We start from the raw sequence: 25,749 nt of genomic DNA, 5'->3' as shown, positions 1-25,749 counted from the left end.
TTTTGTGGTTTAATGGCTGAACTAAATAGAAAAAAGAAAAAGTAGATATGTATATCATTAAAAAATGATCTTTTGTGAAATATAATCCTATAAAAAAAATTCTCTTTGCTTTTGAACAACAAACTTACGCATCAGTTTCTGTGCCCAGCTGTGACGGACAACTAGCCGGCAAGGAAGCTCTGACGTTATCCAACAATTTGTCTGAAGATGGTGTCGGTGTGTAAAGTTTATAAGAGAAGGGGCTGACAGAATAGTATTGGCGTGAGTTGAGGGGCCCACGGCCAGGTGAGGGTGTTAAAGAATTGTTTTGTTTTATAATCATAATCTGTAAGTTAAAATAAACAGACTAGATTATAAAAATTAGATCATATAATTTATTTTTTAATTATAACAATCTAACCATCTGTTTTTCATTATCTTCTACAGATTATACAATTTTATTTTTATAATATAGCTTTCACAATATAGTTTTTCACAATCTATAATTTACAAACTGTTTTTTAATCTATAGTTAAACAAACATATCTAGCTCCTAGCCAATATGCTATTGGGTTGGATGATGGTGTAGTCCCCTTGTTTGGGTTGTTTCGGTGCCAGGTCGTTGGTTCTAACACCGGCAGCCGTTTATTTGTTCTTTGCATCGTTGATGTACCTAGATTTGCGCTTGGTGGTGCCGGTTCAGAGGCTGTCGCTGGCGGATTATGGTTTTAGGACATCAATTTTGGTGGATCCGAAGCTGATGTCAGCAGTCTTGCTTTCTCCTAACTCTGGCAAGGTTACAACCGATGTGCTTCAATCAATTTTAAAGGGTCTCGACCAATCTTGGGACAGGTCGCTAACCCTTGTGGCTTACCAAAGTTCTGTGCCCTCTTGTTAGATTGGGTAGGATCTTTACTACTCGCCTCGGCACTTGTCTCTTCTAAGCTTTTGCTCGGTGAGGAGGCATGCAGCCATGGCAATTGGCATGAAAAAATTCATTGAATTTATAATATTATGAAAGTACTTTTAAAATAAATATACACTATTTTCTATTAGAATATATTTTAAAAATGATTGAATTTAGGATATTGTGAAAGTATTTTTTAAGATAAATCTACGCATATAATTTTTATGATTTTTAAATGAAATATTTAAAAGTTATTGTTAGTCAAAGTTTTAAAGGTTTAATCGAATTTTTAAAGAAACGATATGTGTTTATGATGGGATGGAGTACTGGTTTGGTGATAAACAATGAGTGTATATGCACTAGCATTGCTAGCCTGTTTGCATCAGTTTGTTCCAATATCTCCATCTTTTTCAGAGTGCCAAAATGGTCTCATAGTCGTCTATGGAAGTTTGTCTCCGTTGCCTTGAAGTTGCTGCGACTCGCAAACAATTGATGAATTATGAACAAATCCCCACATGAGTCCCATGAATTCCCGCGTTGTCCCAGCTCCGGCTGGGTGGTTCTCGCATGGCCTCCTCCCCTCCGGTGTTCTGATCGTGCAACATTGTGCGGGGCTTGTCACAGAGACTGATCGGTAAGTTTGTTGTTAAGGATGGCAGGGGCCCCGGTCCATTGTTCCATGTCCTCTTCAGTGACAATTTTTTTAACAGTGCTATCCTATCTACTCTATATGATTTTTATCGAAGGCCTGGGGCTAGGTGCGGGGATGGATCCCGCTCGGCTCGAACTCCACTGTAGAATCAAGCACATGCTCGTGCGTGTCCGCGAACCAGGATCAATCCTCGAACCCATGCTTCGCTCCTCACCGAGCTTACCGTCCTAGGCTTTGCTCGTTCGCCTTCAGCGACAGATTCGGAATGCATGATGAAACAAACTGGTCATCTTCAGCGTTGCACAGATGCAAGGCAAGATGAGATGGCAAGCGGTCCACAGTCCACTGACGCAACGATCCATCTAGAAGAGACAGAATTGTCAACGGAAAGCATGGATGGAATGATGGAAAGCAACGTTGTGCATGTGTTGCACGCGGACTGTTGGGAGAACGACGGCCATACCGTACCGTACGTGAACCGGCAGACGTACGTGACCCGAGGCCTGGGCCTCTGCTTCCCTGGAGTGGCGGGGAGCCGGGGACCGTGTGCTTGTTGTGTCACCAGATGCCGACGGTGTCCGTGTGAGAGAACAGATACTTAAAAATATATTATATATAATATTATTATAGTATCTACTAATACTAATACAATACCTCATATTCTTTTTTATTTTCAGCAGCTATCATATTTTTTACCTTCTATTATTCTCTTTCTACTTTCGAACCCACACGCATACTCTGTTAACAGTGATACGAACTACTTTTTACATAAACAAATTTGCCGATTCCGGCTGCACTGCTTCCCTGTAGCACCAGAAAAAGCAACTTTGCCTTCTCCGCTGGAGACGGATGCGGGATGGCAAGAGAAACAAAATCGTCGGCACAGTGATACGGCTCGTCAATAACACCCCTGCTGGAGTTGGCCTCGGAGGCCATTTCAGGGCTATTGCTGCCCTCCTAACTTTCCATCAGTTGCAACATAGAAAGGTCTACTGTTATCAGTAACAGAAGTTATAGTATTTGTAGATCTAATGGGCAGATATTTAACTTAAAAATTCTTAAATAGATTATTTTTAGCTTTACAAATTTTTAGAATTTGGCCGTAAGTAATTTGAGGGTCTTTAGTTAAAATATTTTTTCTTATTTTAAACTAAAAATAAATATTTAAACTACTTTATTATACCTTATAAATTTTAAATTCTATAAGAATCTTGGCTCTAGTAAGCTTAATACTGGAGAAACATTCGAGTTTTAATGGATATGCATATATATATTATGCGTGGTGACATCTCGAACTCGGAACAGATAAGCTCGGTAATATAAGTTTGGCACGAGGACTGATTATGGGATAAGTTTGGCATGAGGACTGATTATGGGATAAGAGCAATTTCAACCGGTTCTTTATCCGACTCCCTATCGTCAAATACAGCGATCGGTAAAAAAAAACGTCCTCCAACCAGCTTTCCAACTGGCTCGCTATTTTTGTACGCTCGCTATCCGCTCGGTGTGGCTCGCCACTTCCAGCGAGCGGGTCGCTCGCCATCTCCATTCGCTAGAGACGATGACTTGTGGACCCTGTAAACAGTTCTCGAATTTTCCTCCTCATCTACTGTATTCAAAACAATGCTTTTCTGTTGCTCCAAAAATCCTAAAACTTTTTGTACTTGTTCTATAATCTATGTGCAACCTATTTTAATTAGATTCACCCAAAAAACCTGTGTATAATTTAAACTAAAATTCTCAAAAAGACTACTTTTATAAATTATAACAATTGTTTGGGCCTCAAATAAATTCCCAAAAATCTAGGAAAAATCACTAATATTCTTCTTATGTGATGGATTAATTTTTAAAATTATTTCCAGCCCTAGGTTATATGGTGAAAAGTGAGCTTCTTTATAATGTCCTGTTTATATGCATTTTTATTATTTCATATGATATTATTCTTTTAATTTAATTTGAATTCAAATAAAATTCAAATGTATACAAAATTTAGCCGTTAAAAATATAGTCATTGTAAATATTTTTTATTTATAGGATACTAATAAAATATATGCGAGTGAAATTTAGAGAGCGGGATTTAAGCAGTCGGTTGGAGCACGTAGAGAAATAGAGAAGGAATTTTTTGGAGAGGCTCTCTGTATGAAGATATAAGGAGTGAGATTTAAGGAATCGGTTGGAGATACTCTAAGCTCGAAAAAGTTCAGCTCAACTAGGCCCAAGTCTAAGAGAAATGATGCCAACTAGTCTTGTCAAGTTTGATAAGCTATGTGCATGTTCGAATTCGGCTCAAATTTTTACCCTTTACCATTCAAGTGAGCGCAAGTAGCTTATTGAGTTCAGGCTTATCTTCCAGCACTAAAAATGGTCATGCAGAAACGGAAGGGCCCTCTGTGGGAATACGATATCTAAATTGGGAATTTGAAATAATGAAAAATTAGTAGTTCGATTTTCATACGAGTTGGAAAACAAAATATTAAATAAAGAGTCAAAATAAAATAATATTAATTGAAATTGAAATTAGAGTTAGAATAGAAAAAAGAAGGACCCATGTCAAATATAGTATTACAAAATAAAATTATTATAAAAATCAAATACCTAAATAAAGAGTCTATGTAAAATGCAATTAATGAATAACTAAAATTCATACTAAAAATAATGAAAAAAAATATCAAAATTGTTACTAAGATAATAGATTAAAAAGCAATGTGTAGCTAACGGTCGTCGCATCAAGCAGGCAGCGGGTAATACACAACACGCAGACAAGACAAACCTATTCTAATTTAGGTTGGACTACTTACACCTCACGTACGATTTTAACAGTTGATCAAAATATATATGAATCGAACTAATACATACATACATATATATATATATATATGTATATATATATATATAATTCGAGTACAACTCTAAAGCGTAAATAATTTCTTTTCCACTAACATTTTTTTTATCTCTTCTTCTAATTTTATACATTTTGCAACTAAATGACATTAACCTCATAAAAACAACTAAAAGATTATTTTTTAATCAAATGTAACGTGACAAAATATTACAGCGAAACTAACTACGCTATTAGCGTGGGCCACCTTGCTATACCACGTTCATTCTCAAGTCCACGAAATTACCACGTTAATCTGAAAAGAAGAAAAAAAACAACCACTTATTGTTATGAACATCTACCGGTTTAGATTAAACCCAAGAGCCTATATCAAATATAATTAATAAATAGGTAAATTTGGAATTAAAAGATATGAAAAATTAGCCATTCGATTTCCATACGGTTTGAGAAGCAAAAGATCTAAATAAATATTCCAATATTTGAGAGGAAAAAAGAGCTACCATGTTCGCTCTCAAAGGTACAAAATTACCACGTTAATCTGATATAGACCACTCATTATTACGAACATCTAATATTCTAGGTTAAACAAAAAATCTATATCAACCAAGAAATCGAACTTCTAAATAAAGAGTCCAAATAAAATAAAATAAATAATAATTGAAATTGGGGTTGTAATAAAAAAATAAGGATCATAGCAAATATAGTCTTAAAAAATTAATTATTATAAAAATCAAATATCTAAATAAGAGTCTATATAAAATACAATTAATCAATAGCTAAAACTTATAATAAAAAATAATGAAATTTTTTAAATTTTTTACTATGATAATAAATTAAGAAACATCGCGTAGCTCAAGGTCGTCATATCAGACAGGCAGCAGACAAGGCACAACACGAAGACAATACAAACACATTTTGATTTTTATTAGGATACCCATACACCTAACGTACAATTATGACAGTTGATCAAAATATATACAAATAGAGCCAATACATATATAAGATTCATGTACAAATTTAGAGTATAAATAATTTTTTCTTCTATTAAAATAATTTTTATCTTTTATTCTAATTTTATACATTTTGTAATTAAATGACACTAATCTTATAAAAAACTAAAAATACTAAATTTTAATTAAAAATTATTATTGTATTAGCCACACTAGTAACATGGCTCACCTTCCTAGTTTTTGCTGAAAGAAAAAAAACTCAACCGGGAAGACAGGAACGCAGCCGAGCAGAGCCCTAGGTCCACGTCATCTCACTCATTGACAGCTCACGCCTAACCAGATAGACCACCAGTACACGTCACACCTGGCCTTCGCAAATCACAACCAGGCTTCCTCCTCTGTGTCTGCTGCTGTCGCCGCCGCCGACGAGTCCACCTCGTCGCCGGCTACCTCGTCCCCCTCCCCCCCCCCCCCGTTCCCCGAGGAGGCAGCGCTCGGCGTGGGTCTCGGCCTGGGCAGCGGTCGCGGCGCCCATGGCTGGCAGCGATGGTGCGGTCACCGGCAAGCGTCGCGTCGCGGAGACCTTCTCCAGGCTCAGGGAGCAGGGCAAGGTGCTTGCGTTTGAGCCTTAAGTTCGTGCTTCACCGTTCGTTATAATTGCGCAACGGCTATATTGCTCTTGGTACTTCTGAGTGAATTCTTGTGGTTAAATTGCCGTAATAGTATGGCCAATGCTGTCCTGGATTTGAGTAAAAAAAATTGGGGTTCGGATCAATCCTCTGCATTTCTTGCCTGTACTTGTTCAAATCTAGGGACTACTTAGTATATGCACTGTGCCGGTCTTAGTCTCCATAAAAATCTAGTCTTGCTTATGTTTGCAGTTGCTACTGGTTGTTCAATTACATCAACATAACTGCGTCGGGAAATTTGTATCCGGAGTATTGATAAGATGCTAAGTAGAGAGCAACCTTCACGTGCTGTTATCTTGCCTTATGTCGAGCCCTCTGTGGCAAGTAGTGTTTTGGGGAAGGAATTTAGTTTGAGCTGCCTGTCTAACCTTGGAAATCTTCAGACTGCATTCATCCCGTTCATCACCGCGGGTGACCCTGACTTGGCAACCACATCAAAAGCATTGAAGATCCTCGATTCTTGTGGTTCGGATGTGATTGAGCTCGGCGTACCATACTCAGATCCATTGGCTGATGGGCCAGTAATTCAGGTATGTGTGTGATTCCATTTGCCTTTACCACCTGCTATATATGTGATGCGCTACACATTAGAGTTTTGAATTCACTTCATTTCAGGCTTCTGCAACGCGAGCACTTAAGAAAGGCACTACGCTCGTTTCTGTCATAGAGATGCTGAAGGGGGTTATACCTGAGCTGTCTTGCCCTATAGTTCTCTTCACATACTACAATCCAATTCTAAAGCGTGGGGTGCGAAACTTCATGGCTACTATCAAACAAGCTGGAGTACATGGTAAGTTTCCCTACGTAGGGAGTCAAACAAACTTCGGTTGTTTTGTACAATCTATTACTCTAAGAGGTTTCTTGTTCTTGCATCTTATGTTTATCATAAATATGGTTTACACTTGATTCACACTTTTGTTGTTGTTGCGTCAATCAGATCGTTGACCTACACTTGCTATATGTCGCAGGCCTTGTAGTGCCTGATCTTCCGTTGGAGGAGACAACGTTGTTGAGGAGCGAGGCCATTATGCATAACATAGAGCTGGTTCATCCTCACTCTCATCTTTTCACGTACTGCTCACGTAAATTTTGTTTGTATATTGCGTAGTTGTGTTGCTTTTGGTCAACTTTGGGGCCTAAAAAAATCCTCACTCGGGATGAGACCTATCCATCTTCAGCTTGGCTAGGTCAAGTCCATGCCTCCAAAGAAGCACAGTTACAACAGATCCCCAGTCGTAGAAACAAGAACAGGTGCCAATTGGGCTCATACATGTTGGGCGGGTTTGCCCAATTCACTTTCAGAAATTCTGGCTAGGCTAAGGCCATACTTCATTTATATTTTGGGTACCTCGGGCTGGTGTCACAGAACAATAGCTTTGTGGATTAGTCATGATATAAGAGATATCTTGAGTTTCAGCCATTTATTAATTTATATTTTGCATGATTGTCCGCAGGTGCTGCTTACAACACCAACTACACCAACAAAAAGGATGAAGGAAATTGCAGAAGCTTCAGAAGGCTTTGTTTATCTTGTGCGTATTTGGAAGATCCCAACTATTTTCTCGAAGTTTGTCATCAGTTCTGGACACCTTTCATTTATTCCCTAGTTAAAGTTTTCGTCCTGAATTAGCACATTCGAAATAGGAAAGAATTGTGAACTAGTGCATCATGTCTTACATTAATCAAACACCAAACAAATTGTCATCTCAAGTTTGTTATGTTGTTCATTTCACTGACTTGTTTGTACAGAAGAATTTTGAGGGAAGTTCATTTTCTTTTAATTCACCGCCATATTCTGCCATGGCACTTGAATTTGTTTAGTGATTACTGACACTAAATTGCATGTGTCATTACTAACTTGTATGTTATGCAGGTGAGTGCTATTGGAGTTACAGGCGCACGCTCAAATGTAAACTCACGTGTAGAACATCTTCTTCGGGAGATCAAGCAGGTTAGCGGACTACTCTGATCAGAGTACAGTGAAGTAGTTGTGTAGAATATTTTGTTCAAGAATGCGTATCTTCCTGACTTTACAGGTTACAGACAAACCTGTGGCTGTTGGCTTCGGCGTATCAAAACCAGAGCATGTGAAGCAGGTGAATTAGACTAGGGCAACTTTCTTTGTTAAAAACATGAGTACACTATTATCTCTGTTGCAGCCTTTTGACAACTTCACTATTTACAAAACAGATTGCAGGTTGGGGAGCAGATGGTGTGATCATTGGCAGCGCAATTGTTAGACAGTTGTGTGAAGCTGCTACTCCTGAAGAAGGACTGAAAAGGCTAGAGGAGTACACCAAGAATATCAAGGCCGCTATGCCATGAGATAATCACTCCCATCACGAGCAAGCTAATTAGAACATAACAGAATAGTGGTTTTAGCGGTAGTCTGGTCAAGGATTTAGGATCCATGTAGCATCTAGTGTTCTTTAGTATTTCTCCAGTGGTGAGAAGAACTCTATCATTGCCTAGAACGCAAGATGAATAAAGGTGGTAATTTGGAAAATCTGAAGCTTGATCTTACGAGATTATGATTTCTTTGAGGGAAAAGATTGTGAAATATTGTGTTCATAGTTCATATCAAGACTCTTTTGTCTGAAAGGTGCAATATTGGAATGAGCTTGTCCTGGCTCCTGAGAGGATAGGAACAAGAGGATAAGGTCATGATCATTTATTTATATTGCTGCCTTCAGACTTGTCATTTGAACCCAACAGTTGGTGTCCACGGATGAGGCAGCACAATGGCTGCGCTGAAAATTACATTACCTTCAGACTATTCTTCTTGCTCCATTCTGGAGGTTTGCAAGGTCCATCAGGCTGGGGCAGATAATGATCTCAATGGTCCCAGATGCTGGAACCTTTTTGTTATCTATTTATGAAAATTCTTTTGGTACTTATCATGTTACTAGAAACATGTGATGAACCAACTCTGCATTGTAGCTTTTCATGTCAGCATGAAAAAAGATGAAGCATATCTGGATGTGAAGAAGCAGTGTTGATATTGAACTGTCCATGTACAAGTAGCTGCATATGACTCGTACTCCTTTTGCAGCTGTGCATTGACGGGTGAATAACTAAAATATCGGTTCTGCTGTCTAGTGCTTGTACCATGAAAAAGTCAATTTCTTGCGGCAAGACGCATCCGGGAAACGACGCGTTGCCATCTTCCGACGTTCAAGTGGATCCCCAAAAATCCGCCGTAAAAGAAAAAATGAAGAAGATGATGCTGAACAGGTAGGATCATCATGTGAGTTTGACTCAGGCGTTTGCTTGGATTGGTAGAAACCCGTATTGTTTGTGGTATCGAAACATAAGGCTTCAAAAGTAGCACTTGTTTGGGCAGGCACACAAGACGCATTTTCACGCAAGAACAGGAAAATAATGTCTCTTATTGCGTTATATATTGAACATTTTTTTTTAAGAAAAAGACATTCTGTAGAATTTAGGAGAAACTAAATTTGGGTGGAACTATGAAGTAGAGGCATAGCCACATAGTCTGTGGAGTGTTTTGTCACTCATCAAAGGTAAACATAGGCTATTTAAAAGTTGTATAGTCTATAAAATTGTTGACCATTTACATAAAGGTAGATTAAAATGAAAATACATATATATGCATTTTTTGTGTGTGCTCATCTGATGTCTAAACTCTAAACCAACAGGAAAAAAGAGGACCGCGCACGCACGAACGGGATATAAAACAAGCGAGTCTATATCCGTGGAAAGAATTCGATGGCTTTTGCTTTTTGGATGAGATTAACATCTCAATCAGGCAATAACAAGGATATCCTTCCATTCGAAAACGGGAATAGGAGCATTAAGCATTCAAGAATCTGTGTTTTCACTTTGGTCACGTGCGTAGTGCTGCCGAAAGGGGATAAGCATGCATCACTTAGTAATCGAGCGTGTCCTTGTCATGTTATAATTGATCGTGATTTCGCGTATATCAACACCATCACATTGCAAAAAATTAGTCGTTTGTCTTTTAGTTTTTATAGCACCGGTGGATATTTGATCATATAACAAAAACTTGAACCCGTTGCCGTTCCATTCGGAAATAAACACAACCTTTGGATTTTGAGGGAAAATAACGACAAGACAAGTGACTCGTGCAGTCATTAGCAATTCTTAAAGTTATTAGTATTTTCACAATCGGTTCTTCTGTAGGTTATGTGATATTAATCACAAGGACCTAGCTAAAATTTGTTGGGAGATTCTCCCAGCAGGTGAACATGTAACACTCTTCGCTCTTTTAATGAAACAATATCGGCTTTGCTCCAAACTACAAAACAACAATCAGCTACAAGTGCCCACACGATAAATTGAGATGTCGTTGGAGCACTCTAGGGGTTACAACAAGAACAACACCGTAGGTGTTCCGACAAAACTAAAAAAACATTTACAAGAGAAAACAAATTAAACATACAGGCAACCCTAAAATCAACGATCATTTTATTTTCTAAGGAAAGAAGTATAACTTCCGGTTTTTAAAGAAAGAAGTATAACTTCCGGTCTCTATATTAATCTAACCGTTAGATTTGAAGATGTGTCTTCTTTCTTTATCTTATTTTTAATGAAGTCGTAATAAGATTTTATAGAATTTGATTTCATGGGAATGGACTTTAGAGCGGTGGAGCCGTCACTGCTGACTCGTTCATTTACCTGACAGCCACCAACCAATCCTCTTTTTCTTCTCGTCTTCGCTTCCATTTCTCTCCTCTTCTAAAAATTTTCCCAAAATTTTCAGCTCAAATCCTCGAATCCTCCGGACCCTTGCGAATCCGCCCAGAATTCGCCTCCCCCACGTCGCGACCCGGGTCGATCCCGCATGGAGCGCGTGTTCTCCGTCGAGGAGATCCCCAACCCCTACTGGATCCCATCGCAGCCGCAGGTGCCGGCCACCGGCGCCTCCGCGGCATCCGGAGGAGGAGGTGGCGGTGGTGGCGCGGCGGTGGACGGCGCTGGCGCGATGAACAGGTGCCCCTCGGAGTGGTACTTCCAGAAGTTCCTGGAGGAGGCTGTGCTTGACAGCCCAACGCCCGACCCGGGCGCTGGGAGGGGCGTGGGCGGAGGGGAGGCGGTGGAGGTCAAGCCGCTGGGTGTCGGGGCGGCGGCGGCCTCGAGCGCGGTGGTGGACCCGGTGGAGTACAACGCGATGCTGAAGCAGAAGCTTGAGAAGGACCTCGCTGCCGTTGCCATGTGGAGGGTACGAGCACTTGCCTTTAGCTCTCGACCGCTGCCCACCTGCAATGTTGTTTGATTCTAATGTTTAGGGCACTTAGCAGCTTGTTTGAGTTCTTATGTGACTATTCTATGATCTGCATGGTGTTGCGCTGTTCTGCTAAGTCTTTATAGGGATCTGTAGAGGATACAGAACAGCCGAATAATTTTCATATCCCTTTGCAATGAGATGGTGGTGTAAGCGATCAGAATGTGTTTTCAGGACTTAGGAAATGTGTAATTCGTGGGGCATCCCTGCGTTTAGGGTATGGGTAGTTGCATAGATCAGAGATTGTGTTGTAAGTTTGATGATTGGTGTCATTTAGTGCGGCTAGGCATTGAATGCGAATATGCTGTTCTGTGGTAGTTCATAGGTGCTTGTGCACTAGTTAAGTATACTTGAGTGATATCAGCTTGATTTGTCTTCTACACATTATTATTGTTTTCGTGATAAATGAATCAGATAAGTTCATATACTCTTGGGAATTATACGAGCCTGGCCTATCTGGATATTATTAGCTACAGGATATGTTGATCAAAATTTCATGCATCGAGTTTTCTTTCCCAACATCTGTTGTTGAGTCATTTCCCATTTTTGCGCCTTGCATTAAGTACTACTATCAAATGAACTGGGAGTACAACGTGCATTGCTTCATTTTTCTCTTATAGCTCTTTCTGTATTTGTGTTCATATGTACTATCTCCGATACCATTTTAATCCACAGGCCTCTAGTGCGATGCCCCCAGAACGTTCTGCAGCTGGTTCGTCCTTGCCAGCTGTGGATGCTTCGCCTGTGGGCCCTGTTAATTCCATCGGAGGTACTTATCTCCACTTGTCACATCTTCAAACTAGTTATGAAACTGGGCTGTGAGTGACTATAAGTCCCAATGCTCCATATTTGCATGATGATATTTGGACCTTCAGTTTGTCACGTTTCTTTGTCTGTAGTCTGTACCCTTGTAAACATCAATTGTTAATTAAAAAAAAAGAACAGGATCAAGTTTGTTTTTCTTGGGTTGTTTTTTTTCACTGGATTGCTTGCTAGCAGCCATGTTTGTGGGTGCCTTAGTCAACCTCAGAAAATTAATATCCTGTTTTCAGTTCTCAAAAGGAAAGATCCTGTTATGATTGGTAAAACCTGTATGGCTGTATCCTTAGAGCCTGGCCATCCCGTACTGTGCGAGGATGGGCACTTTGCTTCTGTGTTGGACCAAGTAGCCAAAATCATGATTTCACTGTCATCATGTTATGTGTTATTTGGTGAAACATGCACCAAATTGTAAATGCCAGTCAGGGCCTGACCATGGGTCAGGCTGACCATGGGCTGGACCCATTGTTTTCTATGTGTTATACTGTGATTCCCATTGATTTTTAGGCCTACATGGGCTTGAGCCCTGGTTGCCCGGGGTGTGCCTCCAACCCTGATGCTAGTTTTGACTTTTGACTTCTTAAATGACATGTCTGGTTGAATGGCTGTACTGTGATCTGGCTTGGATCATGGGCACATATCAGGTAATGGGATTCCGCTTCAAAACCAGCTAACTGGTGCCCCAGGTGGGGGATCAGGTCCACAGTTGGTACAAAATGCCGATGTCCTAGTTAAGCAAGCCACTAGCTCTTCCTCGCGGGAACAGTCAGATGATGATGACATGGAAGGAGAAGCTGAGACTACTGAAAATGCAAACCCTAATCAACACAGACTGCAGAGGAGGTGATCTTTTTACTTGAATGTAAAATGTGTGTGCATCATTACCTGTTAGCTTGCAGTCATGATGCGTGCATAACCCTAGCTCCTTCAATTTCTTTCAATGTTTCTATGCTCTAGTATTGTTTAGTGCACCAATTCTTTGGATTGGTTAATTTAGGATTCAGAGCATGAACCTTAGAATCATAAGTTGTTTGAAGCTGATATAATCAACTAGTATCACCAAAAGTCAGTAATAGGGTCTGATTATATTGAATTTGGCAATAATTTAAGTCTGCCTGTCAGAATTGTGCTGGCATAGTGCCACTGCCAAACACGTGTACACACAGCATTTGAAGGTATGGTGAGCTACGCGATAGAGTTAACATCCACATATCTGTCAATGACATCAGAAGATTCAAGTTTCGCATAGTACATTCATATGTTCTGTTGAGGCCTTTCCTATGAGGATATTGAGCATGCGATTCTTGGAGATGATGCTAGTTTTGTTTTAACTGTTCCAGGAAGCAATCCAACCGGGAGTCAGCCAGGCGTTCAAGAAGCAGAAAGGCAGCCCACTTGAATGAACTGGATGCACAGGTCTGATGGTTTATGTTATTGTTTTAACTTGTTCAGAAAGTCCTAAAATGCTTGGCTGGTGAGTTGAGTGTTGGATGGCTTATTACAGGTAGCACAGTTAAGAGTTGAAAACTCTTCACTGTTACGGCGCCTTGCAGATGTTAACCAGAAGTTCAATGAGGCTGCTGTTGACAATAGGGTGTTAAAAGCAGATGTTGAAACCTTAAGAGCAAAGGTATGCTGCTGTGTTATACGCTGGTTGAGCCTTGCCGTTGAATTGGCCACTTCTGCTTGTTTCAAATGGTAGCATTATGGATGTTCCTGGTTGAGCCTTGCCGTTGAATTATGCAAGCTTTCTTTTAGAGAGAGCTCTTCCAAACATGGCTATGGATGTTCCTGGTCACTCTGAATGTGAGCTTGCATCATGTTTGCAGGTGAAGATGGCAGAGGACTCGGTGAAGCGGGTGACAGGCATGAATACGTTGTTCCCTGCCGTCTCTGATATGTCATCCCACAGCATGCCATTCAACGGCTCCCCATCTGACTCCACCTCCGACGCTGCCGTCCCCATCCAAGATGACCCCAACAACTACTTCGCCAGTCCCAGCGAAGTCCTAGCTAACAATAGCTACATGCCAGAGATAGCTTCCTTGGCTCAAGAGGACGACGATTTCATCAACGCGGCCCTGGCTGCTGGCAAGCTGGGTAGAACCACCTCGCTGCAGCGGGTGGCGAGCCTGGAGCATCTCCAGAAGAGGATGTGCGGAGGGCCGGCGTCATCTGGGTCGACGTCCTAGTCTGCTCCATTCGATCAGACGGAGAGACCCAGCGAGCAAGAATGATAAATTGACGATTTCAGACATACATTGTAGCGGGCATTGCTAATCATGTGATGATGTTTATTGGTTGTAGACTTGTGGTTGTTGTGCACTGTTTGGGTGGATATCTAGTACTCTCATGCTGCTGTTCGTGAGACACAAGTTACTCAACAGATCAGTGACATATGCAACGTTGTTGCCCCCACTTTGGCCGACTGATTTGATGCACCCATTGCCACTGCTTTCACGAGTTAAAAGCGAGGCCAGTGCCGTGGAGTGATTGGCCAAAAAATGTCAATATATATAGAAATACGTTAAGAGTTTCATGCGCGGCTTAAGGTGACGAAAATGGTTCCTCAGCGCTACCCCTCCTAGTTGGTGATATCAATTTGTAGTGAACAACAATTCTTTTTCTTAAAGGGCCGCACTAAACTGCTCTACAATACCATGTTTGAGAAAAGGTTAGCAAACCAAAAAGCCTATGACATTAATGAAAAGTGGGTAATGTATTTTGACACAAAATTAGGCACCACCAAATAAACAACACTCATTTCCAGTGTCATTTAGAACTCGTGACCATTACCAAAGTACAAGGTAGTATTGCTTATCAGATTGTTTGACGAAAAATCTTGTAAAATTGCAACAAATGTGGTCGTAACTTGTAAGAGCAGCCTAGCTACAAAAGATGAATAAATACTCCGTATACAAATTACAACAGAGGCTTGTGCAAAGTGCCCAACGCCAGCAGCTTTCACTATCTCTCTTCATCGATCAAAAAGAATCGGAGATATACTGGCAGGGCACCGTCAAAAGAAGCTCATCCAACGACACCTGTGGATGATCCACAATGGGCTGAATACCCTCTTTTTCATCTACAAGTTTGACATTCTACACCATCCTTTCAAAAGAATCATAGGCATCGTGTATCACTAATCTGATCTGGGGCGGCTCGAGTTCTTGTGAGAGCTCTTGTACAGTGGCAGGAGCGAACGGTTGCCTCGTTTCCTTCTACCACCGAAGCATCGCAAGTAAAGAACCGCAAACAATAGCAATATGACAATGGGGATAGCCCATCTGTGTAAAGAGTTCCATGTTAGAGACAAAAACACCATCGGAAGCTAATAGCCAAATGCACACAATTCAAATGGACTAAGAAGACTACCTGTCCAGATCAAGAATAGGACTGTAAACAATGGTTTCCCAGGAAGAAACGATGATGTGCCAAGCTGGATTGTAGTACAGCGACTCTGCTGACCAGAACATCCTCGTGTATGTCTCCAGGAAGATAAACATCACCCAGGCAACAATTTCAAGCAAGAAGAACTTAATGACAAAGCGCCCCACAACCACCATGACTAAGGAGAAGGTCACCAACCAATTGAAGAGCTTGTTATTGTATTCCTTGATAAAAAGAGCACGGGACTTGGCAAGCATCTGAATGCAATATCGAAATCGAATTGGAATTTAGTTCACATAAACCCATAACAAATTTCTAAGAGTAACCTCTGGATGTAACAAGAAAAGGTAGACGACATCAAATGTGCAAAAACTTTAGCAGACACTCTGCTCTGCTTTTGAAGTGCAGCACCTTATCTTATCGTTTATGCATCTGTTCATCACCGTATATGTTTTGATATTCACAAATAAGGAAAAGGGTTTTGTAGAGTTATCAAGTTGCAAAATAAGGTTAGGCTTCAACTGGTGAAAACTTGCTGCCGATATGTAAATACCCGAATTTATTGTGGCAGCTAGATGATATGAAACATGACATAGTAAGGATTAAGTAGCAGAAAGAGGTCTGGTTCTGTGAACAACTAAGGGCATGTTTGGAAAGGAGGGATTAGGATCCTTAAAATTCTTAAGGGTAATCCCCCCTGAGCTGTAAAATATATGCATAACACAAAAACTATGGCAATATATCAAGGCTACAAAGTGCTATATAAATTCATGATTTTGCTGCTAAGCCCCTTCATTGCTGGCACGATATCAATCTTGGAATTTAGGAGACAAACCTTTGACATTCTACGTTCGTAGCTTTCTTTTGCAGGCCCCACACAATCCCTTACAAAACTTCGATTGCAGTGACCAAAGCCTGCATTGAATTTTGCCATTGATGGAAGCTTCAAGACTTGAAGATGATCCATTTTATCTTCACAATCCGAAAAGCGTGTTTCACACAGCTTTGATGATTGATACTCGTTAGCTAGAAGGAAGTTTCTGTACACCTACAAGGTACATCCTGTAAGTATGTAAAATATATCATCTTCTAAAGGTGAAGAAGGTGAAAGTTAATTTCAAGGCATGTAAAAGATGCTAGGGTTTCAGTAGGTTTCTCCCCAACCATGCCCATGGAAAAGAGAGGTACCACAGAAAGGAAATAAAAAAAAAATCATCAAACATGCCAAATGAAGATATTGTAACAAGGTCAGGAATTGAGAACTTATCATGTGAAGATACCTGGCGGCCCATTACAATACAGCATTGATGTCACAAACTAAGCCAGGCTCTTTTTTTCAGTGTGAAATATATCCCAAAACAATTATACTGTTTAGTCCCAAAAACAGAAAGTAATGTTAACGAACCTTTTTTATCTCATCTTCAAGCTTGAGAACTGACTGAGCAGCATGATGTTTACCAAAGTGCTGTTTATCAAAGAGTATTCTAGCTTGATCATTTGCTATCTGATGAACTTGCTGCAGTTTGCCTTCTGGTACTGGTAGACGTAAGCCATCCATTTTCCCCTTATACACCTTCAGACAGCGTTCAAGAATGGCTTTATTGAAAATTTCGACAAGAGATCCTGTTGATGGAATTTCACCTTTATTCAAAGCCTCAAGAATCTGAAACACAGGAGGAAAAGTTGCCCAATAATTCGAAAGGATCAGATGCATGTCAACAATGACCACAACAAAAAGTATTTTACCTGCTGCAGGAAAGACACAAAGTCCTTTCCATTTAGAGTTCTCCCCTGCACGATTTTTGGTTTTACAATGGATCCAACAAGCTGCTTTAACTGCTCCCGCCTTTGTACATATAAGGGTTCAAGCTCTTTGTCCTCCATGTCACATAACTTTGTTCTTTGCAAATGCGGCTGTATAAATAAAATCAGTGTCCATATGGTTTATGCGTATACACAGCACAATGCAGAAGCATCAACATTAGTTGGTACCATACAGAACAAATGGTACCAGTTACATAACTAAATACACACAAAAATGTTAAACACTCTAAAGTTCAACTGTTGAGCAGTCAATCACAGTAGGGGTTTCCCCTACTGTCTTCCCCTCAAAAAACTGTTGAGCAATCAATGCAATAATTCAAATCAGATGCCACACGGAAGTAATCAGAAATGCACCTGAGGCAAGCTAAAAGCAGTGCTGTTGGTGCCCATAACTGCCAAAGAATCTCTTATTTGATTGACCTAAAAGCACATAGAAAGAAAATTCTGTAGCAGAGTTTGGATGTAACAACTTCTGGTAAAAAAGTGTAGGTTTCATAAACAAACTATACCTCATCAATATATTTGTCCCCTGCAGAAATAAATAAAAAATACATCATTCAACTGCACATGATTCATCTCTAGATGCTCAAATATAACTAACTTAACAACAGTCAATAAGGCTGCTTGAACTAACCATTATCATTAGGCACCCGTTGGAGGGCTTCATTGACCATCTGTTGAACAGATTTTCCTTCTGTTCACAATGTTAAAAGGATCCACTCTTAGAGAAAATTTGCATATTTAGCACAAGTAAATATGGTTTACCGATAATAAGAGTGATAATCAAGATACAAGAAACAAATGAAAAAGTATGGTCACAACTCCAATGAAGGGAAAACTTACTGCTTAGAACCAAAATATCATGATATGATCTATTTGACCTACCAAGACCTAAGTTCCTACTTACATGATAAGCATCATAGAACAGTAGAAAATATACATATAATGAAAATCGACACAGTGTTACAGCAGCAGCTATTGACTGAAAAAGCCCTTCCATTTAGCAAGCCACTGTGCCATAAAAAGTTGAACTTTATTCAGTACAGGGCAATTGCCCCCATCGATTTGAAATAACAGGTAGTACAAGGAATATGACAACAATCACCTCAAGACTATTTGACCAAAATTAGTGCGACAAAATCTAACTACTAGTTGAAACATTAATACTATTTTATTTTATATCGAAGTATGGATACCCTAGCAGTGGCAAATGGAAAAAAAAGGCGTAAACACTGCACCGTCACACACTTTTTCCAATAGACGGCTAGGACAAATAGTCAGTTCCAGGAATTGGCTCCATTTGGTCATACAAATTAACTTTTCAGGTCATAAAATAGCACAGTTTGGTGCAGATTGAAGCCATTTTAATGACATGTGATCACATAATAACTGAGGTGGCAAGAATTACAGGTCTTACAGGTTGTTCATGCTACATTTCTCCCATTCTCTCTAGCACAACGTTGCATTCTATGTTTTGTAAATGACAATCGCACACATTGAGACCCAAAAGGAATTGATTGCATGCTATTGTTCTGCGGATGATAAGTTGATTACATGCAATGAAGACTGCGGAACAATCTCCAAAATTCATATCAAGGATGCCAGTTCTGAAGGTCAGGCTTTTGCATTCTCAAACAAAATGGAACTGTTTCACAACTCATGTTAATGGAGAGAAAAATTCAAGAAGCAACTTACGGAGGAAATCTCTCTGGATAAGCCAGAGAAGCTTTGCTGGCTCAAAAGCAACATCTTGCCCCTGAAGAAACAAGAAGCATGTTCCATCAAAAAGCTGTCCATATTCCTATTTTGCAAGCTCATACTCATGAAAATGGAACATTACCTTCACTCTGCTCACCACCATGTAGCATTTAAAAAACGAGGGAAAACGTTAGAGTTGCAGATTGAATTGCAAAGAAAAAGCGCAAAAAAGAGATAAGCAAACCTTCCATAGAACTCTTCAGCAATTTCAACAGCAAATGAAAGCCTAGATATATCAGCTTCACGCACCTACAACACCATAGCAATAAAATTAACCAACCAACACACACACTGGTGCTGAGAGAGAGAGAGAGAGAGAGAGAGAGAGAGAGAGAGCACCGTCTCAGGAAGGTTGTAGATAAGCACCGAACTTAAGACAGTTGCCAAAGCAAATATCCTACCATGAAAGAGAAAAAAAGTTACAATAGTGAACTCTCCGTTCTAGGAAAAGTAATTCAAAAACAGTTCAATTCTAGGCACAAACCTATCATCATACACATTTGATTTCCCTACACTCTCAAAACCTTCAGTGTCTAGATAAAGGACAGAAACTTTGGAACCATCAACATCCATCTCAACAGGAGTACCCCAAATCCATATACCTGCAATAATAGAAAAATGTAGAATAATTGCTTCACAAGCTTTAATAAGCAAATAGACAAGATAACTACAAGGACCAAATCCAGGAACATTGGGAAACCACCTCACCTTTGGTTTTAGTATCTCGCATATGACCAACACCAAAACCTGCATAGTTCAATTCGTCACGTCCTCAAATAGCCCTAGTGTGCATTTTAGCAAATCCGTGTTTATAATATCAGAAGCAGAATCTAACTACCTTTATCACATGATAAGGAGAGAAGCTGGTTAAGGAGAAAAGACTTTCCAGAGCGATAGGGACCAATGACCTGGGTTTGCAAACAGTTGATCATTGAGGTCTCAATATCGCGATGACCAACCCTTAACATAATGATTGGCCTTATTCGAGAATGTAAAAAAGACGAACAGGTTACAACTAGTCTGAATTATAAGTTCAAACTTACACCAACAACTGCGATAGGAGTTTCAATCCTTCGAATTGCTTCTAGACCTTGTTCTGAGAGACGAAGTTTAGTGTGGCCATAATCTGGCTCCACTATCGGAAACCTGTATAATTATAAACAGTCAATAGTTGATAGGTAGGTCGATTGAATGGTCTTCCATCATATGCTTGCTTGAGAAGCATAAATAACGAATACAATAATGTTAAGTAATTACAATCAAAAGTTCAAAAGAGAAGAAGAAGATAGCAGGATTTTTTTTGGGGGGTAGTGGGGGGGCAGCAAGATTCCATAAGAGAGCAGAAGCAAGTGGTCTCTCACTCAATGACTCAATGCCACACACATTGTGGGTGTGCGGTGTGCCCTCATGTATTTAGAACTTGGGTTCTATGAATAGAGAAAGCCTTGGGTACCTACTTCTTACATTTAGAAATATTCGAGAAAAAATAACCATTAACCAGCTATTGTAATATCAGTTTGAACCATAAGCTTAAACAAACTCTAAACAAAATTTGCAATAAAGAAATAAAAAGAAGGAAAAAATAGAGCAGCTGCTTTTACTGAAAGCTCCAAAACAACCATATTTAGAACAGTCCTGAATGACATGCACATTGTGGCTGTGCAGTGTGTCCTCATCTTTAAGGAGTGCACGTTCACTTCATTGAAAGGGTGGCCGTCTAGCAATTTTGAAGGAACTTAACTAAAAGAGTAGCTATTTAAACTAACCATAAATTATCCTGTTTCTTCACCAACTTATGTAAAGGAACCAAAAAAAATCTCAAGCAGGTACCAACTAGTCCCTGTGGGATATATGATCAAAGGATGATCAATTTTGGACATATTGTCAAAGGTTGATCAACTTTGGAACATATAATCAATTTCCCCTTTAACAAGTAAGTTCCATACCAACTATACTTCATCCAATCAGCCATTGCCCTATCGAAGTCCAAATTTCAATACTCCCTGCAAGCTGAAACACTTGACCCATCCGTAAAGCATTCACTAACAAAATGCCAAAAACATCCTTCCGCATGGCATATTATTCCTCGACATCTCACCTAACTTGTTCTTCTTATAACTTCCCTCCAGTGCGACATGGGAAACACATGACAAAACTGACAGGATTGGGAGATGAAAAGTGAATCAGAAGTATCCCAAATTGCATTGCATGCATCGCCGGGCGCTTCCCATTCTTACCCCCACGACACCTTATCATCGCGTCGCATGCGTCGCCCAAGACACACGCGCTTCCACCAGTCAACGCACGAGCAAAGCTCGCAACAGACGCAACGCAACAACTGCACAATCAAATGCGAAATTCGGTTCCACGGCCCAACACAAGCAACCGCGATCGATGCCAGCACCGACACAGCACATGCAGGGAGCCAAACCAGTACTTACGCGCGCTCGAGCTCCTCGGGATCGGGATCTCCGGCGACGGCCGCCGCAAGCAGAACCAGCGCCACCGCGCAGATCCCCGGGGCCCAGCGCCCCCGCCTCATCCCCGCCCCCACGGCCAAGCACCTCCTCCCCCTCCCAGATCTCCGCACCGCGAGCGAGCGCGACGCCCCAATGCGGCGAGGCGAAGCGAGCGGCAATGGCCTGTCGGCGAGGCGTGGGATCCAGCAAAAGGACGAAGGGCGCGCGGGCGAGCGGGTGCGAGGCGCGGGGATCTGGGGTTAGGGGTTGCTTCGGAGAGAGGGAATGAACGGGAGGGAATTGGAGCCGCGACGAGAGAGACGAGGTCGGGAGGGGAGGAGTGATGCGAGCGGCGAGCCCCGCTTCCGTATTTGAGCGGCCAATTGTTTAGCGCTTTATATCCTCGATTAATGTCGTTACTCGCGTGGATTAAGGCTTCCTGTTTCTGTATAGTGGAATATTTTAAAAAAATTCTCCCTACTAGAATGACAATTTGTCATTGAGAATAATAAATAAATCTCTTAAATCTATGATAGTAGATGAGACGATAAATTTATCACTCTATCGGATGATAAAATGATAGAAAATAAAAAAATCATCATACCACTCTCTCTTACTTTGTTAAAATAACACTGAACTATTTTGATAATATGTGTGACATGACTCTATAATTATAGACACGAAGTAATATTTTAACAAGATGTAAAACTTTATAATAATATGAGAAAAATTCTTTAAAAAATCAAATGCCCCCACGGCTGTGGGATAGGTTGTGGGCTCGCTGTGCGGAAGCAGGGCGTGCTGCGCACGACTCGTCAACTCGGTTGGTTCCAGGGCAGGGGACAGTCGACGGCGCGCCGAGCGAGTTCCTGGAGGCCAGGACCCTGGGGGATGGGAGAGGGCACATGTTAGCAGGGCCCACATGGCGGTAGCTGGTTGACACTTTTTGCGTCGGTTGCCCATCTGATAAGCTACGGCCCACGGGGGCTATTTTGTAATGGCAAAATTACCTATATACTCCTCCAGTCAGATATACATGTTGTTTTGTGTAAAACATCATCTCTAACATATATTTGATCGCTATTTTTTATTAGATTATATTTATAGAATATATTAAATTTGTAATATTACAAAATTATTTTATTTTATTTTTTTTAAAAATATGTATTTATAATCGGAGGGAGTACTAAGTATTTTAGAGCTGGTTTGCAACCATATCATTCTAGCATTACGAATTACACTTTCAAGGCATGAATAATACTATATGCTTATAACTAGTTGCTCAAGAAAAGAGAATATTAAACATCTACATAAAAATTATAATTTTCAATGCAAATAAATATTATATGTGTTTAAATATAGTTAACTATTTTGTTAGCACTAATATAAATATTGATGCTTAAGTAAGTATCTTGCACTCCCGTCTAAGCACTGTACTATTGAAGCTGAGAAAAAACCTAATTTTTTTCATCAACACCTCCTCAAAGGGTGCATTTGGTTAAAGTGCGAGATTAGATGAGATAGAGTTATCCCTATTTTTCAATGGGATAAGCCAGTTTTCTATTTGGTTGGATGGATGGAGTGAGACAGTTTTCTGTTTATTTAGTAGGATTAGGATGGATAGGATGAGCTATTTTTCTATTTAGTCGGATAGATAGAATGAGCTAGTTTTCTATTTATATGTCTTTTATAAGTATTTGGATGAATTGTGCATGTTTGAATTTGTTTAATTCAAATTGAATTAAAAAGTGAATGTCATGTGAAATAATAAAAATGCATATAAATGGAGCATTACAAATAACTCATTTTTTTCACTAAATAATCTAAGGTTAAAAATATTTTTATAAATTAGTAAATCACACGAGAAGAATATTAGTGAATTTTACCAGTTTTTTAAAAATTTAATTGAGCCATTAAAAATTACTAGAAGCTATAAAAGTATATTTTTAAAGAATTTTAATTAAATATTGGATCATAATTTTTAGATCAAATTAATTAAAACAGTTTACTAATGAACTATATTTTGTACATGAAAACATTTAGATTTCTGAGACCTCTCTTGTATTCCTATATTTAATCGAGAATGAAATAAAAATCACGAAACACACGTACGTGACCTTGTCTGGAGCGACAAGATGGACGAACGGGCGGCCTCGTTCGGGACTTTTTTCTGGATGGGGTTATCCAGGGTTTGTAGGAATATTTGAATGAATATGTCTGTTTATATGAGTGAATCGTCTAAATAATATTCTACTTAATTATCAAGTCTACCATCTTCATAATCATGACTTTAACGACTAATCAGAATATCATACTGATAATTCTGGCACGTGTTTTATGCACAAGATAATAACACATACCTTTCTAACATAAGCAATCATAACCATAATTAACAAAGAGCGAGTAATTAAATTATATTATAAGTTCTTAACCATTTACAAATTTAACAATTTATAACAAAAAAGATTTAGAATAATACTATAATTGATCAACTTCTAACAAAAAAGAAACTACACAGCGCAAATAAAAACTAAAAATAACAAAAGATTACTGAAACCATATTCCCTTAGCCTTCACCCTAACAGCGCGACCTTCAATTACTTGCCTACTTATTCTCACCGCTAATATCAGAGGGCGTGAAGTAGCCAAACACCGTATCTTCCTCACCTATAAAATTTGTAGAGCAGCTGAGTACGAAGTTAATCGCAAGACTTAATCCAAATAAGATACATATAAATAACGTGACTCCAAGAATTATGCATTGGACCATTAGCAAGGAAAAAGATCACAAGACTGATTAAAACATATGCGCCAGCAACCTAGACACATATGTATGAGCATCTAGACGTAACCAACATACCCTTCCAAACCTGTAACTACCAACATGTACATAAATGTAAATGGAACCATAGTAATACATTGATAGTCAGGCGTCAGTTGTACCCAACATACCATCCATATCATCATCCCACAATAGTAATTCTATGATTGATGCAAATGGACAAAAGTATGTTTATGATCAAGAACGTGATAATTCGAATTATTTTTACACCCTGCAGGGGTATTCATTTACCTACATGACTCGAGAACCATACGGCTCACGTGTCCACACAGGCCCACGCGAGGGGTACTCGTATCAACTTTTTCTAATAAACCCTAACAGTTTGATCATGCGCTAATAGGTGTAGGTGTCATCCAAAACTACTCTCAGAGCAAACCGGATACCCCTATAAACCCGTCCGCTCACACTATTGACTCGCATGTCAAAAGACCACAGCTACAAAGGTATTCGTCTCATCGTTCTCATATGCAACATGTAATCAGACGGTGTTTAACTGATGCACGATATATGGTGTACGGGTCCTCTCCCGAACTACCCCGAGGAACTCGTCCGGGGCAAAAGACACCCATAACACCACTCATATATCATCTCATCCTTATATCTCATCCAACCGTCGACATTGTAATCAATATTTGTGAACAATAAGTAAGCTCTAACCTTGAAAACAATGGTTACACCATCGCTCGACTTCTACCGAGAACCTATGTATTGCTAAGCATTTAGACATCAACAATATTATCAAGGCTACAAAGATATGGATCATCAAATTTCCAAGATAGGATAATGCATCACATAGGTTCTACTCATATAAGTCCGATATCGACTCATTGAACATGCAAGCTTACATAAAGCATAATTTATCAAATTTAGACTCCATAATTCAAATCAAAAGGTACGATATGCTTAGATGCTTGCCTTGCTGCTCTTGGGTTTACCTGATACTTCCCACACAACACTCGCAAAACTTCGAAAGGTTGGCGCCCCCTTCACTCGCTTGGGCCGGCGACGCAACGCCCTCTAAACGAATCAAAATGCAATGCATAAACAAATGAATGATGGAAAAACTCGCAAATGATGCATGCTTGAAGTATAATAGAGCGTTGAGCTTCAAAAACATTTGCAGAAGACCGCTAAGTGATTAGGGTTTTGAAGTTTGAAACCCCAGATAAGGTAACCTAAGTATACATAACTTTAATAGGCTGGTGATCAGACCGACGTAGAGGTGGTAGTCTGACCAGCGGCCAGCAAAGAGTTTTGGCCTATGACGGTGTGAACGTAAGCATGGTGGTGGTCAGACCGCCCACTAATGGTCAGATCGACCCAAGTGGCGGTCAGACTTCTGTATAAGTTTCCAAATTGGATTCTCCAATCCCAA

General features: G+C 39.9%; 3 protein-coding genes across 3 annotated transcripts; 2 read left to right on the top strand and 1 right to left on the bottom strand.

Annotated features, from left to right (window-relative positions):
* The first annotated feature begins 5,675 nt into the window (after positions 1 to 5,675).
* Positions 5,676 to 8,522, top strand: LOC133913526 (tryptophan synthase alpha chain-like). Its single transcript, XM_062356698.1, has 8 exons — positions 5,676 to 5,938; positions 6,400 to 6,546; positions 6,632 to 6,806; positions 6,985 to 7,061; positions 7,471 to 7,548; positions 7,890 to 7,967; positions 8,053 to 8,112; positions 8,207 to 8,522. The coding sequence occupies exons 1-8, from the start codon at positions 5,861 to 5,863 to the stop codon at positions 8,339 to 8,341; spliced, it is 828 nt and encodes a 275-aa protein (XP_062212682.1). The 5' UTR covers positions 5,676 to 5,860; the 3' UTR covers positions 8,342 to 8,522.
* Positions 8,523 to 10,646: 2,124 nt separating this feature from the next.
* LOC133913525 (bZIP transcription factor RISBZ2-like) lies at positions 10,647 to 14,515 on the top strand. The gene is made up of 6 exons (XM_062356697.1): positions 10,647 to 11,219; positions 11,958 to 12,051; positions 12,746 to 12,944; positions 13,442 to 13,517; positions 13,606 to 13,731; positions 13,931 to 14,515. The coding sequence occupies exons 1-6, from the start codon at positions 10,842 to 10,844 to the stop codon at positions 14,291 to 14,293; spliced, it is 1,236 nt and encodes a 411-aa protein (XP_062212681.1). The 5' UTR covers positions 10,647 to 10,841; the 3' UTR covers positions 14,294 to 14,515.
* A 321-nt stretch (positions 14,516 to 14,836) lies between these two features.
* On the bottom strand, positions 14,837 to 21,930 carry LOC133913524 (uncharacterized). The gene is made up of 17 exons (XM_062356696.1): positions 21,515 to 21,930; positions 20,117 to 20,219; positions 19,912 to 19,981; positions 19,782 to 19,820; positions 19,558 to 19,675; positions 19,413 to 19,470; positions 19,258 to 19,322; positions 19,156 to 19,162; positions 19,011 to 19,071; positions 17,950 to 18,009; positions 17,825 to 17,844; positions 17,670 to 17,735; positions 17,238 to 17,405; positions 16,897 to 17,154; positions 16,327 to 16,539; positions 15,477 to 15,748; positions 14,837 to 15,388 (listed from the first exon to the last, which is right to left on the bottom strand). The coding sequence occupies exons 1-17, from the start codon at positions 21,613 to 21,615 to the stop codon at positions 15,244 to 15,246; spliced, it is 1,824 nt and encodes a 607-aa protein (XP_062212680.1). The 5' UTR covers positions 21,616 to 21,930; the 3' UTR covers positions 14,837 to 15,243.
* Between the last annotated feature and the right edge of the window lie 3,819 nt (positions 21,931 to 25,749).

This window comes from Phragmites australis, chromosome 3 (genome assembly GCF_958298935.1).
Source record: "Phragmites australis chromosome 3, lpPhrAust1.1, whole genome shotgun sequence".
NCBI lineage: Eukaryota > Viridiplantae > Streptophyta > Magnoliopsida > Poales > Poaceae > Phragmites > Phragmites australis.
Note: the sequence above shows the minus strand (reverse complement) of the source record. Positions and strands in the feature narration are given on the sequence as shown.

Bases quoted from the DNA above. Each gene is read 5' to 3' on its own strand.
- LOC133913526 (XM_062356698.1), top strand. From the start codon at position 5,861: ATGGCTGGCAGCGATGGTGCGGTCACCGGCAAGCGTCGCGTCGCGGAG. The intron at 6,807-6,984 runs GTAAGTTTCCCT...TATATGTCGCAG, and splicing joins CAAACAAGCTGGAGTACATG to GCCTTGTAGTGCCTGATCTT. The intron at 7,062-7,470 runs GTTCATCCTCAC...GATTGTCCGCAG, and splicing joins TTATGCATAACATAGAGCTG to GTGCTGCTTACAACACCAAC.
- LOC133913525 (XM_062356697.1), top strand. From the start codon at position 10,842: ATGGAGCGCGTGTTCTCCGTCGAGGAGATCCCCAACCCCTACTGGATC. The intron at 12,052-12,745 runs GTACTTATCTCC...GGCACATATCAG, and splicing joins CCCTGTTAATTCCATCGGAG to GTAATGGGATTCCGCTTCAA. The intron at 12,945-13,441 runs GTGATCTTTTTA...TAACTGTTCCAG, and splicing joins CAACACAGACTGCAGAGGAG to GAAGCAATCCAACCGGGAGT.
- LOC133913524 (XM_062356696.1), bottom strand. From the start codon at position 21,615: ATGAGGCGGGGGCGCTGGGCCCCGGGGATCTGCGCGGTGGCGCTGGTT. The intron at 20,220-21,514 runs GTAAGTACTGGT...ATAATTATACAG, and splicing joins CCCGAGGAGCTCGAGCGCGC to GTTTCCGATAGTGGAGCCAG. The intron at 19,821-19,911 runs GTAGTTAGATTC...TGAACTATGCAG, and splicing joins CTCCTTATCATGTGATAAAG to GTTTTGGTGTTGGTCATATG.